Consider the following 13,795-nt stretch of genomic DNA (forward strand, 5'->3'; position numbering starts at 1 on the left):
AGGGAAGCTGCAATAATATTCTTTTTGAGATCTGCTCTACTACTTGTGCCTGAAACCTAGATCTGCATATAAAAGATCCTTCCAGTGGGATTGATTGGCTCATGGCTCAAAAACCAAGCAGAAATTCAACCAGTTACGAGGCTACAGACTTGGCGATCCATCATATATCTCACCTACTCCATTGTTTTTCCAATAAATATGATTTGGCAGGCAGCTAAGGAACAGTTATGGTGTTTCCAGAAGAAGGATTTCCCCCAGTGCCAGGTATAGCAGTCACAGGATATACAGGGACTATGCCAATTTCCATTCCAAGGGTCCAAACATTACTAGAGAGACCAACACGAATGCAGGCTGAATTAATGAGATGCGCAAATTCTGTTTTCCTAACGTGTAGTTTTCTTGTGATACTCTTTCTCTATTTGGGGTTGCTTAAAACAGCCATAGGGAAAACAGTCAGCATGACAAGGCCTTAGGCTAAAGGGTAGGAAACAATGCCATCATCCCAAAGGGTAAAACTGGAAACCTACACCCCACCCCCGAATAGCTTTCCTGCACATGTGCAGTTTACACACACTACATTGCACTGATTACAACCATGAGATGTAAGAGCCAAAACAATAAAGCCTAACAATTTATGGAGATATTTCAGACAAGCCTCCCTCAGAGCCTTCACTTTCTGTGAGGTCTCCCTCCCCTACAGCAAAATTTGTAGGTGAGATCTCATCAGGCTGAAGGCACTAGGTGAGTCTCCCTGGGAAGAGCATTCCACAAACAGGGAGCCACCACAGAAAAGTCCCGTTCCCATGTAGGAGGTCCATTAAGAAAGGCCTCAGATGATGGTAACAGGGTCCAGGTAGCTTCATATAGAGAGTGGCAGTCCTTTAATGATTGCAGTCCTGAACCGTTTAAGGTTTTATAGGTCAAAAGAATGTGCAAAACAGGCTGTAAACAGCAGCACTATCAATGCTGTGGGGGGGGGGTGAGATTCTACACCTCCTTGGGGATGATTGTTCCATTGTGGAGGAGTATTTTACCCTGCTCAGTGATGGCTCCAACCAGCATTTTTCTTGTCTTTGTGGACTCCCCACAAGCTTGACTCTCACTACTTCACCAAAAGAGAACTGTCATCTTTTTTAAAGGTTGTCATTCTGATCACCTCAGCTCACCACTTGACATGTGCAGGCTCCTATCCTCACTCTCACCAGTTCTCTAAGCAGTTGAATTAGCTGATGAGACGCAGTGCTCTTTCATGCAGTACACTGAGATTGCCTCCTAATATGGAAGAGGAACAGGAGGCTTGGCAGCAGCTGGTGACTAAGGTCAACGCTCCCATTATTCATTCCCTGCTTCATTGTATTAAATTAAATAAACGTCTGGACAAAGATGAAATCAACATAAACGCATAGAGGCAGCTCAGAACCGGCATACAGGAGATCCCATTTCATTTGCAGGATTCATATCTTCCATTGTCACACTGCAGACATCAAGCATTTCCATGCAAAAGATCTAAGACTGTGTTGTACTTTCAAGCTTGGGAGCAGATAGTATGACTCTACACCATTAGGCAGGACTTGTTATAGCAACCAATAACGCTTTACCCTACTTTAAGTGCATCAGGATTTGGCTTCCAACAAGGTTTAAATAAGTTAGTTTAGTACCTTATGAGCCAAAATGCCTTCTTTTTCAAGTCAACTGTTTATTTTAAGCAATTTTATTTTATTTTAAGCAATGTTTTAAGGTACTGATCCATGATGCCACCTGCTCACCGAAGATAAAATGCTACCTAATGCTAAGCATCTCTATACACCTCAAACTGGTATTTTCAATCATATCCTTCCATTCAAGGCCACTGCACTCATGTAGGACTTACTTGGGAGCTATGTGTGTGCTATTAGCAAGCTACGTTACAAGAAAACTGAAAGCATTAAAAGATTAAATCCATCCTTTGCACCCAAGATTCCCACCATAATGCTCTTTATTAGGAAGTTAAGACTTAACAAGTGGCTTAACAGATGGATAAAGCTTTTCGTTTAGATAATCCGCAGGCATATTGCCCAGTTCGAGACTACAGAATTATGTCAAAAAGGGAACAAAGTAAATGGCTTTGTGGCAGTCCGAGAGTCTTGTCTACAACACCATTTCTCAATTCCATCATGGTGCTGCCTTCAAATCTTCACCACATTATGTCATTCAGAGGAACAAACTATTCTGATTCATTTCCCCCACCCCATTCTAGAAATTCCCCCTAAAATGGTCCTATTCTTAACAACCAAAGGCAGCCACAATCGGCAGGTCTGCTCACCAAATCCAGTGGTCCATTCTTTTAAAAGATCCATTTAAAGTTAGACCAAAACACAGAGGAGCTTACAGGTCTCCTTGTGTCCCTTTGAGTGAAGATTGGATCTTCCTCACCTCCTCCTTCCCTTTATCCTACTTAATAGAAACAAGCAGTACTGACAGAGGAACTGAGCTGCATCAGATTAGGTGCAATAAGGGTTTGGACACCCACATTTGCAGGTAAGTTAACCTAGAAACTTGGGTATCGTGATCCCATCATGTCCAAGCCACACTGGTTATAAAGGCACCTTTCACACTGATGCCAATCAGACCCATCTGCATTCAATCCTGCCTCTGCAAACTGCACAAAGGGAGAGATTGCAAGAGAACGTGATCCATACAGAGAGGGGGCGCAGGGTGTGAAAAGACCCCATTATGAGGGCCCATCAGCCACATGCAAGTGGACTGGAGGACAGGTCAACTAGTTAAGAATAAAACAAGTTGGCTTGATTTTTCTGTCACCTTCTTAATTCATTTAGCCTGGATTGATTGATTGATTGATTGATTGATTGATTGATTTCAGATGAATAACAAACACCTGCCCTTCTCAGTTCTCTTTCCAATGCTGGGAGGAATTCTCTTCTTTGGTCATCACAGCTTTTGCCAGGGAAATAGGGAGAAATTAAAAATAAAGCTTGGAATGGAAAGGTACTCCCCAACCCACCGGCCGGACTGAATGTCTAGTTTTTGCCACAAGAGTCCTATCTATGTAGTTTGGGAAAAATACAAATGCGAGAGATTAGGCATTCTCATCTGAAATAAGTAACGCTGCACTGCTCAGCCTTGCTACGCATACCGTAAGAGATCCATTCTGTGTGGTGGCTGTGTTCGTGTTCTGTTCTCCGTGCGCCTGTGTACTCCCGTAGATTGTCAGATTGTGCTCGCTGGTCTGGCCTGCATAGTCCTGAGTGTGGGGTACGCCATACTCTGTGGGGATCCCATTCTGTGGGGGAGGTGGGAATGGGATTGTTGTGAATGGCTGGACCATCGTGTCAGGAGTGGCTGTCGGCTCCTGGTTACCCTGCGAGTGAAAAAGAAAACAGCATTTAATACGCCATCCCTAAAAAGAGCTCTTTCAACAAACAGTCTTTCAAGGGTCCAGATAAGTTCTCTTTCATTCCTCAACAACAAGAACATATACTCCCCAAAGAAGCAAGCAATCTTGTCTCCTGGAAACCATCTGCACACATTTTCTTTAGCATGTTTAATGTGTAACAATAAGTGATAAGATCAAGTTGTCAAGCTCAAGAGACCCCCCACAATCCTATTAACTGCAGAGAAGCATTCTATCAAACTGAAATACTGGGTTCTTACTCATGGCACCAGAACAAAGCTTGTTCTTGTTGCTGTGTTTGTTTTTTTTAAAGAGGAGAATAAAACTGCAGAATATTAGAGCAGATTTGTACCCCGACATCTCATTAAACTTTAGAATGGGTATCAGTTGATACATTCTTTGCTTACTAGTACAGACCATCCCTCCTTCACTGTAGTTCAAGGTAGATTGTTTCGAGGTTACTTAAGGAGCACCTCCACCTATTTGCTGCATCAAGTGCCCTGCCATCTGAGTCAACTCACTACTACTCATTAAGGCATCCTTAATGGCAAGGGCAGTTGTAATGGCTGCTTACCCCTAACCCTGCAAACAGTTTGGTTGGGGAACCAGAGAGTGCAGTGTGATCTTCTGTTTAGTAGAAATAAAACAAAATTTCACCATCTATATTAATTTGTTTAAAATATGGTAATTATTTTTAGTTTTAGTTTGCTAGTGTAAGCTGACAACGGAGTTTCAGAATGACACCCAAAGATAAACTTTAAAATAATAATAATAACATTAGTTAAGTTGACTTCATTATTTCACAACAAAAATCTTCACAGCAGCAGTCAAACAAAACAAAAACATTTTGTTTTTATGATTGAAGTGTTTTTGCTGTCCTAACAAATCAAAACCTTAACATTTGACCGAACCTTTTAAAACTGCCTGAGCCTCAGTAGAACCTTCTATCTGTCAAGCCTCATAAGGCTGAACCCCTCTTGACCTTTAGAAAGCGTTTTTAAAATCCTCAGGTTAGGTAGGTATTTGAATTGATATGATAGTGCTTGGTTTTAGCAGATTTTTACATGTTTTTATAAAATGTATTGGTCTTACTAGATTACTGCTTAACTGTAATGATTCTGTGCACGCATGTTTAATTTTTACCTTTTTACGTTTTGCATTTTGGCATATTTTATCTTTTTAAAAAATTCTGGGGTTCTTCAGAAACACTAGGAAATAAGAAGCTGCCTTAAATTGAGACTTTGGGCCCATCTAACTCAGTAATATTTACAGCAGGGGAGCTGAACCTGTGGCCTTTGGGTAGAGATGTTCTTGGGCTCCAAGTCCCATCATTCCCACCCAGTATAGCTAGTGGTCAGGAATGATGGAAGCTGAAGTCCAGAAACACTTAGAGGGTCATGGGTAGCCCACACCTCACACCTGGGAGAGCGATTGCAGGTCAAAACAGTTTTCCCCTCCTCCTTGGAGATACATAACTGCTACTGAACCTTTTGCATGGATCAATTGTGCTTTATTGTCAAGCTATATAACCTTTGGACTAGACAGCAGAACACATTTTAGAAATAAAGGCTTTGAAGATGCCAAATGGAAATCAAACACATAATCACAGTGCCAGTTTACTGTAATGGCACTCCTTGCCTGCTTTTCCAAGAGAGGAAGGTATGAACAGCAGCGTTGAGAACACTCTCCCCTAATCATAAGCATCACTACTTTCAAACAATGCATTAATTATATTCATCCCAATTTGTGGTAACCCACAGAGATTGCCATGCCAGTGCACTGGGCTTCTAGTAGCACTTTCCTACAAATGCTGCTTCAGATGTATTAGATGTTTGACAGCTATTAAACAGATACGCTAAAAGCCACCCAGAGAACATCAGCCGAGTTCTAGCACTTTAGAATGATGATGAAGCTTTCTCAAGCACATGATTTCCATCACCCAACATGCACTCTTGAACAAAAAGAGGTTTTCTTAGAGTCCGCATACTGAAATCAGGAGAATGCACAAGGTATTCTTCAGAATTTAATGCTAAGTTGTGAGGAGACAACTCTAAAAGGCTCCCGCCCTAGCACAAGTCATTTACAATGACTCTGCTGCACAGAGAACATAAAAAGGATGTTAAGGTTTAAATTCAGATTAGACAGTTAGTTAAAATCCTTCTACCTTAGATCTGAACCACATAGAAAGACAAAAAATCTCTGGAACAGAGACTTTTAAATTGGATCAGTTTACCCAAAAATAAGACTGGGGTCAACATTTGCCAAAGGAGAACAAAACTCCTTGCAGAAAATCAAGGACATATCTTGCCTTTGCCCCACATCAGAGGCAGGCCTCATCTCTCCAATCCATGGACCATAGCAAAAATCCACTGGCCCTGATAGCTACATAATGGTCAGGAAATAGAAAAGCCTCCAACTGCAGTCCTGTACCCACTTACTTAGGAGCCAGACCACTGAATTCAGTGGAACTTTTGAGTAGAAATGTGTAGGATTGCACCGTCAGCCACCTATGGAACTAAGGAAAAGCAAACTTCAGCTTAGGCATTATTATTCCTTTCGCTCATGATTAGCAAGAAGTAGCTTGGCCCCGCAAACCTGCAGTAGCTGTCCAATATAATTTTATTTGTACCACATCCTCCCCGGCCGGAGAGGACCATAGAAAATGCCACACATGAAAGATACAAGCAAACATGTCGACTCCCATGCTGGTAAAATTGGCTGAAACCAACACAGAATAGGATATACGATAGTTTGCTGATTTGTCATGGATTCTTTAGCTGTGATTCCTACATTGCAGGGTTGGACTAGATGGCCAACTCTACAATTCTATATAATAATAACAGTAATACCATATGATGATGATTTTTTAAATTATCATCATATGGTATAGCCCTTCTGGAACTGTGTCACCAAGCAACGTGGCAGAGGACTTTCAGTCTGAATAGTTCTCCACAATAAAAGGAAAAAAGAGGGGGACTACAGCTATTCTAATGAACATGCTAGTTTTCCAGAAGCAAGGAGTCCAGGGGGAACCATGCCAAAAAGGCTGCATCATAAGATCCCCACCCCTTCCCGCAACACACATTAGCCCTTAGTTATACTGCACTCTGTTTACTCAGATATTTTTCACATTCCTCCCTCTGGCAACCTAGAGAGATAAGGTTGTACTGTATTTGCAGAACTGCTTTATAAGTTACTTTTCCCCAACAAAAAGATCAATTTCAGGGTTGGAAAACAAACATGTAGTTTGTACCATATGAAAGACAACAAGATTGTTTTCTATTTTGCAGGAAAAAGAGACGAGGAAACCGACGTATCTGTTCCTTCACTGCATACTTGCAATGCCCTTCATATATTAGAAAATACATATCCGTACACCTACTATGAAAAATACAGCAGGCTGTATAAAGCATCCTCAGTGTAGATGCAAATAATATGCCTACTCACAGATCTGAAGCAGTGCAGCTTGTTGCAACACTGAGAAACATAACCCAGAGACAGGGAAATTGTGCTTTAGCATAGCACGGAGGATCACTGTTGGTTTTCTCCAAAGGGAACCACTGTACAAAATAGTATTGCAGAAGAACACATGCAGAAGCAGGAGAGGGCTTGAAACGAACTAAGGAAACGTTCTCTGTGCATTATCAAATTGCCTGCAACTCTCATTTTAGGCAAAATGAAGCTATGTTAAATTCAGAATACATCTAGCTAACGCCAGGTCATTCAGATACTGGCTGAATTCCAAATTTGTTCTGACACTAGCATATCTGGCCAGTGTCCCCTGGGAGTCATGTGATCATGCATGCCTGTAGCAGGGAGAAGGAGAAGGGCATTCAATGATAGCAGCGCACAGAAGGCATACAGACAGCCTACACAATGACGACCAGTTTTATTTACTGAATCCCTACAGGACAAAAACACCATGTTTTCTACCTTCACATAAAGTGCTGCTTCTGCATTTCTAAGCCACCAATATAATTAATTGTTTTCCAGCTGCCAGTCTCAGTGGTATCTTCTAGCTTATATATGAAACAGGTTTCCCTCCCCAACTTCCTTTTGTTCACACTGCAGGAGTGGGAAATCTGTGGTCCTCTAGCTGATGCTGAACTGCCACTCCCACCAGCCTCAGCTAGCATGGTCAATGGTTAGGAATGATGGGAAATGATGTCTAGCAATATCTGAAGTGGGAGGCACAGGTTTCTCACAACTGTTCTACAATTTGAACTAAAAAACTAATAACTAAATGTTGAGACATAGCTGGTGGATCGATTAGATTTATATACTTTCTCTCACACATCAAATGCATACATACAGTGTAATGGTGCTCTCAATATTCCATTCAAAGTAATAAAATAAGGAACAAAAAAAACCTTTCAATTTTCAACGGAGTATACATTCCATAGCACTTTCACCTTGCTTAAAATTATGAGGAAAATCCTGACCTACATTGGCTCCCAGTACGTTTCTGAGCACAATTCAAAGTGTTGGTGTTGACCTTTAAAGCCCTAAATGTCCTCGGCTCAATATACCTGAAGGAGTGTCTCCACCCCCAATGTTCAGCCTGAGCTACAGCTCTGAGGGCCTTCTGGTGGTTCCCTCACTGTGAGAAGTGAGGGTATAGGGAACCATGCAGAGGGCCTTCTTGGTAGTGGCACCCTCCCATCAGATGCCAAGGAAATAAACAACTATCTGAATTTTAGAAGACACCTGAAGGGAGCCCTGTTTAGGGAATTGTTTAATGTTCAAAGTTTTATTCTGTTTTTAGTCCTCTGTTGGGAGCCGTCCAGAGTGGCTGGGGAAACCCAGCCAGATGGGCGGGGTATAAATAATAAAATTATTATTACTATTAATGTGATCTTACTCTAAGTAAAAAATGTAAAGGAAATAGTTTATTTATTGTTTTGATTGTTCTAACCAGTCTGCAACTACACTTAGGTGTCATCTACACTTCCAGCTGTCCTGTGCCTAGAAAGTACGGGACCAAGCAGTTTTGCGATGCCTAAAATTTTCCATTTTCCCCACTCCTTTCCCCAGGAAAACCTGCTCTTTAGCACTGAACTGGAACAAACATCAGTCCCAGAAAACCAAATTGATGTTTGCTCCGATTCAGTGGTAAATATCAGATTTTCCCAGAGGAAAGCAGTGGAACAAGCACAAGTCTGGACAAGCCCTTACACTCTATTTCTTTCTTGCACAGTATGAGAGCCAGTGTGGTGTAGTGATTAAGAGCGGTAGTCTCGTAATCTGGGGAACCGGGTTTGCGTCTCCGCTCCTCCACATGCAGCTGCTGGGTGACCTTGGGCTAGTCACACTTGTCTGAAGTCTCTCAGCCCCACTCACCTCACAGAGTGTTTGTTGTGGGGGAGGAAGGGAAAGGAGAATGTTAGCCGCTTTGAGACTCCTTAAAGGGAGTGAAAGGCGGGATATCAAATCCAAACTCTTCTTCTTCTTCTATTTCTTTCTACAGCCAATTTCTGCTAAAAACCTGATTTTTTTTTTTCCTACACCAAAGCAGCACTGAGAATGTATGGGGGACCTCACTCCCAACAAATCAAGGTTTGCAGCTATAGTCGAAGTTAATGCACAAAATGTAACATGACGTTGTTAAGAATGTGCAATTAGCGTAGCTTTTGGAATGGAGCCTGGCACACTTCCTCTGTGCTGCTCTGCTCTCCGTCCGTGCAACAACAGTGGTGGTGCTATGTTTTTATTCTTTTGGAGAGAAGGAAATTTGACTAGCGATTACTAGGTAAGCCAGATGTGCACATGGAAAGTTAGGATGCATTCTTAAGATGGGCTATTTCTCTCTTTCAGTTCTTCAGTTCGTACTATCCTTCCCCAACAACTTATCTCTACTATGGACAATCTTGTTTGACTTGTCTTCATTCTGCCTACACATCAGCAAAGTGCTGGCTAACTGCTGTGCTACTAAAGCAGAACTATTACTAAAATGGTTAGATACTTTCCATCATTTGAATTAGGATTTTAGTTTTGCCTTGTTTTATCCAATCTTCTCAAGTGGGAGGGGGGTGGAACCATGTGCCATATATACTAGGATTTTGTCTTTAAAGGAAAATCCTGAACTCCTCAAACCATGGTAGAAGCACTTTGCAGTATAATTCCAGTAGTAAACTAACAATAAAGCAACAGTGCAAGTCTTCACAAAGTTTTGATGCTGCCTATAATGATGTAAGTGGAATCTTGGCAGTTGGGCATCACTCAAGTCAATGTTTAATCCAATCAGTTATTATTCTTCCCTTACCTTTGACTTCTTAGTTAACAGAACCGTAAGTAAGGTATCTATGAATATTTGAAATATTGCAGTTATAGTATCAGCAGTACAGACTGGAAAGAAGGAGAAGCTGTCCAAATAAATGCATCCGAGTCATTTCTGCTTCAGCTACACCAGGTTGCCTCTACCCCCGAAATACTAGCGACACAAAAATATACAGGTTTGCATCAGGTTTCTGCTCAGAAATCAAATTTGGTGATCACAAAATCAACGTCTCTTAAAAGGAATAAATGTGGGGGAAATGCAGAAATGTACTCTTATTTGCTCTGTGCACAGTTGATAATGTTGCAGTTTGTTCTGTTTTTCTGATTGGAATTTTGTGTTCAATCTGTCGCCTGACAAACAAAAGTTGCAATCAACTCTGTCCCACCTCAAGAAATGCATGACCTAATTCAATGGCCACGAGGCTCTAGCATTCAGTTACTGCACATGTGAAGTCTTATCACCACCTGATCACATGTCAGGATGGAAAATGGCAATTCAATAACCTTCTCTTCTCATCAGTATCTCCAGCGCTCACGTATGCTTAAAGGTAGCTCCTTTAAACTAATTCACTGGCCATGAGTCATACTTTAAAAATGAGTCTTACTTTAAAATGTTTGGAAAGTGTTATGTTTTTAGGGGGGAAGTTGTGCTGCTCTGCAGTTGCTGTAATTCACCAACAGTCATTGGAATAGAAGGTAAATCAGAGCAAATACAAATAAATAAAGCTGTGGGTTTGAAACAAACTCCCTCCCTCAAAAGAGCCCCAACCTATTAACTATTCAGTCCCAATTCAGGCCTTCTACCTTAACGACATTGGGCCCCACGCATTTTGAAGTCTTGAATGGTTCCAGATACTAACCCACAGGTCTATAAATATGGAAGTGTCTTCAGCATCAAAGGTACATGAGCTAGTTTTGGAATAGCCTGGCTTGAGAAGCTGCCCTGCCCTTGATGGATGCCATCTCTCTGAACCAACCTTCTGTTTCCAGCGCGCTCAGTTTCCCCCTCCTGCATCATACACAAGGTTTGTCTACCAACTCATAATCATCACCATGAAGCACAACCAACTGTTGTATATTTGTTTCTGTTCATTTTGCTAAAAAAACCTCTAGGGAATTAAAAGTCTAAACATACGGGTAAAATTCAAGAGAAAATTTGTTTTGTGGGATGAAACGCAGTTTTCCTCAGTAAGGCTTCTCAGCACAAAAGAGGTACCTGTTGTCATGGAAGTTCGTAACTATCATTTTTTGTTCTGTGCCATGGCTGTTTTTTGCCCGCCAACTACCTTCATACTGATCCTGCCAGAACTAGCAGTAACAAATATTGAGATTGAGGCACTTTACTTATTAAATTTATAGCCTGCCCTTCCTCCCAAAGGAGCCCAGGGTGGCACTTAATGTACAACTTTCACACGTCTGGCATGCTAGCATGTCTACATGCCAGTCACCAAAGAACTACTAATCACGTCAAATAATAGGTAGCTGGAAGCACTCTTCACTGTAATCCAGCAATAATACTAACCAGATACAGTAAGAACAAAGAGGAATATTTTGCCATTATCCCCAACATTTATACAGAAAGATTCCATGAACTCATGTACTTATTGAAGTACACTGACTCTCCATACAAGGGGGCTCCTTGGAACCATGACCGAACCTTGAAAAGTTTTTCTGGTATTTGCCAATGCAAAGCATCTACCGCTTGGTTGAAGTCACTATTACTCATTTAGCTTCAACAGTGTACAATAAACTGTGCAGAACACAGAAGCAGCAGGGTCCCTGTCCCCAAATGTTTACAGAGAAGGAAGAGTTTGTTCCTGGATGAATGTGTGTCAGTACTACAGCCTGTTCTAGGGGGTTATAACCTATCCAAATAATAAGTCAGGGTCAACCACAACTCGATTATACAACTTAACTGGACAAACCCTTACTTCATACAAATTATTTTTAGGAATCTGGCATTTTCATAGTTCTGGTGTATTGCTAATCTTCAAGCACAGGACAAAAAACAAAGTCCCAACAGAAATCATAGCCACAAAGCAAGAATGGGAAAACAAAAGATGATAACATGAGGGATTGTGTACAGAAAGAGGCAAGTTGTGGTTCTTTATAAAAAGAGCCAGGGTGGTGTAGGGTTAGAGTGTTGGACTAAGACCCAGGAAACCAGGATTCAAATCCTCACTCTGCCATGGTGTGCGCTGGCTGTCCTTGGGCCAGTCATCATCTCTCAGCCTAAACTTTCTTACAGGGTTGTTGTGAAGATAAAATGGGGAGGGGATGAACCTTGAGCACCTTGAACTCCTTGAAGGAAAGATAAGGAATAAATGCAATAATCAATCAATTAATGAATCCAAAAATCATTCAATGATCACAGAGCTTCTAGTCAACATCTGGTATGGACCAGCATCTCCAAAACATGATTAGATATACAAATGCTATGATAGATTTAACAGAATTAATGGGAAAGATAATTCCTGATAGAGGGTCAACAGATTATTTAGAACTTGGTCACTAAGACACTACTGGAAGTCTCATATGATTCTTTTAACCTAGGCTCTGGTGTTATCTTTTTGGTGTAAGGAACAAAGAGCCCCTTAGTACTCAGTGCATCTGTTAAATTTCATATATATCAAATAATAATTTATATCTCTTCATGTTGCTAGAACCAGTATAGACTGTCCTCCTGTCCTTCCTATTTTTACAGAGAGCAACTCCAAGTAAAAATCAAGGATTGGGCAGAAATCTTAAGAATCAGCAGCCAGTTAAAACAGGAGGTGGGGAAAGGACGGAATGGGAAAGAGGGGGGAAGATAAGCATATGGAATTAATTGGTGAATGTTGGATGTCTTGGAAAGGGCTGCTGAGCTTGAAAAAAAGATGTGGGCCTAGGCTCTACAGACAGACATTACTCCGTTTCCCTTTTGGGGGAAAGGTATGCAAGTGCAACGTAGCACATTTTATGTAAAGCCTCACTCCTCTTGGAGTCTTCAGTTTCTAAAGCTTTCATTCCCATGTTACTGTTGCTGGAGGCTGCATATGCAGAGGCATATGCATCAGTCCCAGCACAACAAAAATGCAGCACAAAGCAGAAGGGATAATAGGAGCTAAACTACCCCAAGGCAATCACTCTCCTTCCCTGGAAACAATACCACATATCTTTGTCATAGAGGGGCAATGGAAGGGATGATAGGTGGAGACTGTAATTGCTCTCCAATAACAAAACACACACACATACACACACCATGGAAGAGGCATGCAGTTCAGAAATACAGGCAACTCCTCATTTGCACAAGGGTTGCATTCCAGCTCATTGTGCACATTGGTGAAGTGCACATAAGCCCACCCAGGGTCAAAAACTGTGCGCATCAGCGGTCACATGCCAATCAAACACATGAAAAATGATCACTGCCTGTACTTCTTGATCCAGCATTGTCACTTGAAGCCCAAGTGGCCTTGGTAGGTCAATGCATCTTTTACCAGATTTAGTTGGTCAACCCACTCTTGGACAGGGACAGTCTTGCTACAGTGAAGCAAGCTCTAGTTACCACCTGGATTAGTGTCATACTTTATATATGGTGAAATGACTCAGACAGAAGCTTTAACACTTTGTCAGTGAGTGCTGTTCATATTACATCTATTATGAAATAATTAAATTGGGTGCCTATTTGCTTCCAAACACAAATTTACTGTACTTTAAAACCCTAAAAGCCTTGGGACCCATATACATAAAGGAACACTTCTTCCCATGCCAGCCTGCTCTGATATGGAGATCTTTTGTAGATGCCCTTGTCTATGCACCGCCTTTAATGGAGCTCTGTTATGTAGTCAGAAGGGTCAGCACCTTTTTGGTGGTAGTATCCTGACTTTGGAATAAGACATTTCCATTTGTCCAGGCATTCTGGTGATGTCTTATTTGGAACTGCCTTCCCTGCTCCCTGGTATTAAGCTTTTAACCAGCCTTTTATCCTATTGTTTATTATAGAGTTTGATACTGTTGTATGCATATACTATGTGAGCAGTTGCAGTAGTAAGATTTCTATACTGCTGATATACTAAGTCCGCTGGGCAGTTTACACACCTACTTTTAGAATAAAACACACAATTCAACTGTTTGTTTGTTTTTATATTT

At 41.3% G+C, this 13,795-nt stretch overlaps 1 protein-coding gene across 23 annotated transcripts in view; it reads right to left on the reverse strand.

Annotated features, from left to right (window-relative positions):
• The window catches only part of RBFOX2 (RNA binding fox-1 homolog 2), a gene marked incomplete at its 5' end in the record, with an annotated part of 178,542 nt that overhangs the window by 68,433 nt on the left and 96,314 nt on the right, over positions 1-13,795 (reverse strand). For all 23 annotated transcript variants that reach the window (XR_013842800.1, XR_013842801.1, XR_013842802.1 and 20 more), the window contains one exon: positions 3,134-3,358. Coding sequence is in view for 20 of the 23 variants with exons in the window: in XM_079992849.1 (XP_079848975.1) it covers positions 3,134-3,358 (225 nt within the window). The remainder of the gene's footprint in view (positions 1-3,133; positions 3,359-13,795) is intronic.

This window comes from Podarcis cretensis (assembly GCF_951804945.1).
Source record: "Podarcis cretensis genome assembly, chromosome: 10".
Lineage (NCBI taxonomy): Eukaryota > Metazoa > Chordata > Lepidosauria > Squamata > Lacertidae > Podarcis > Podarcis cretensis.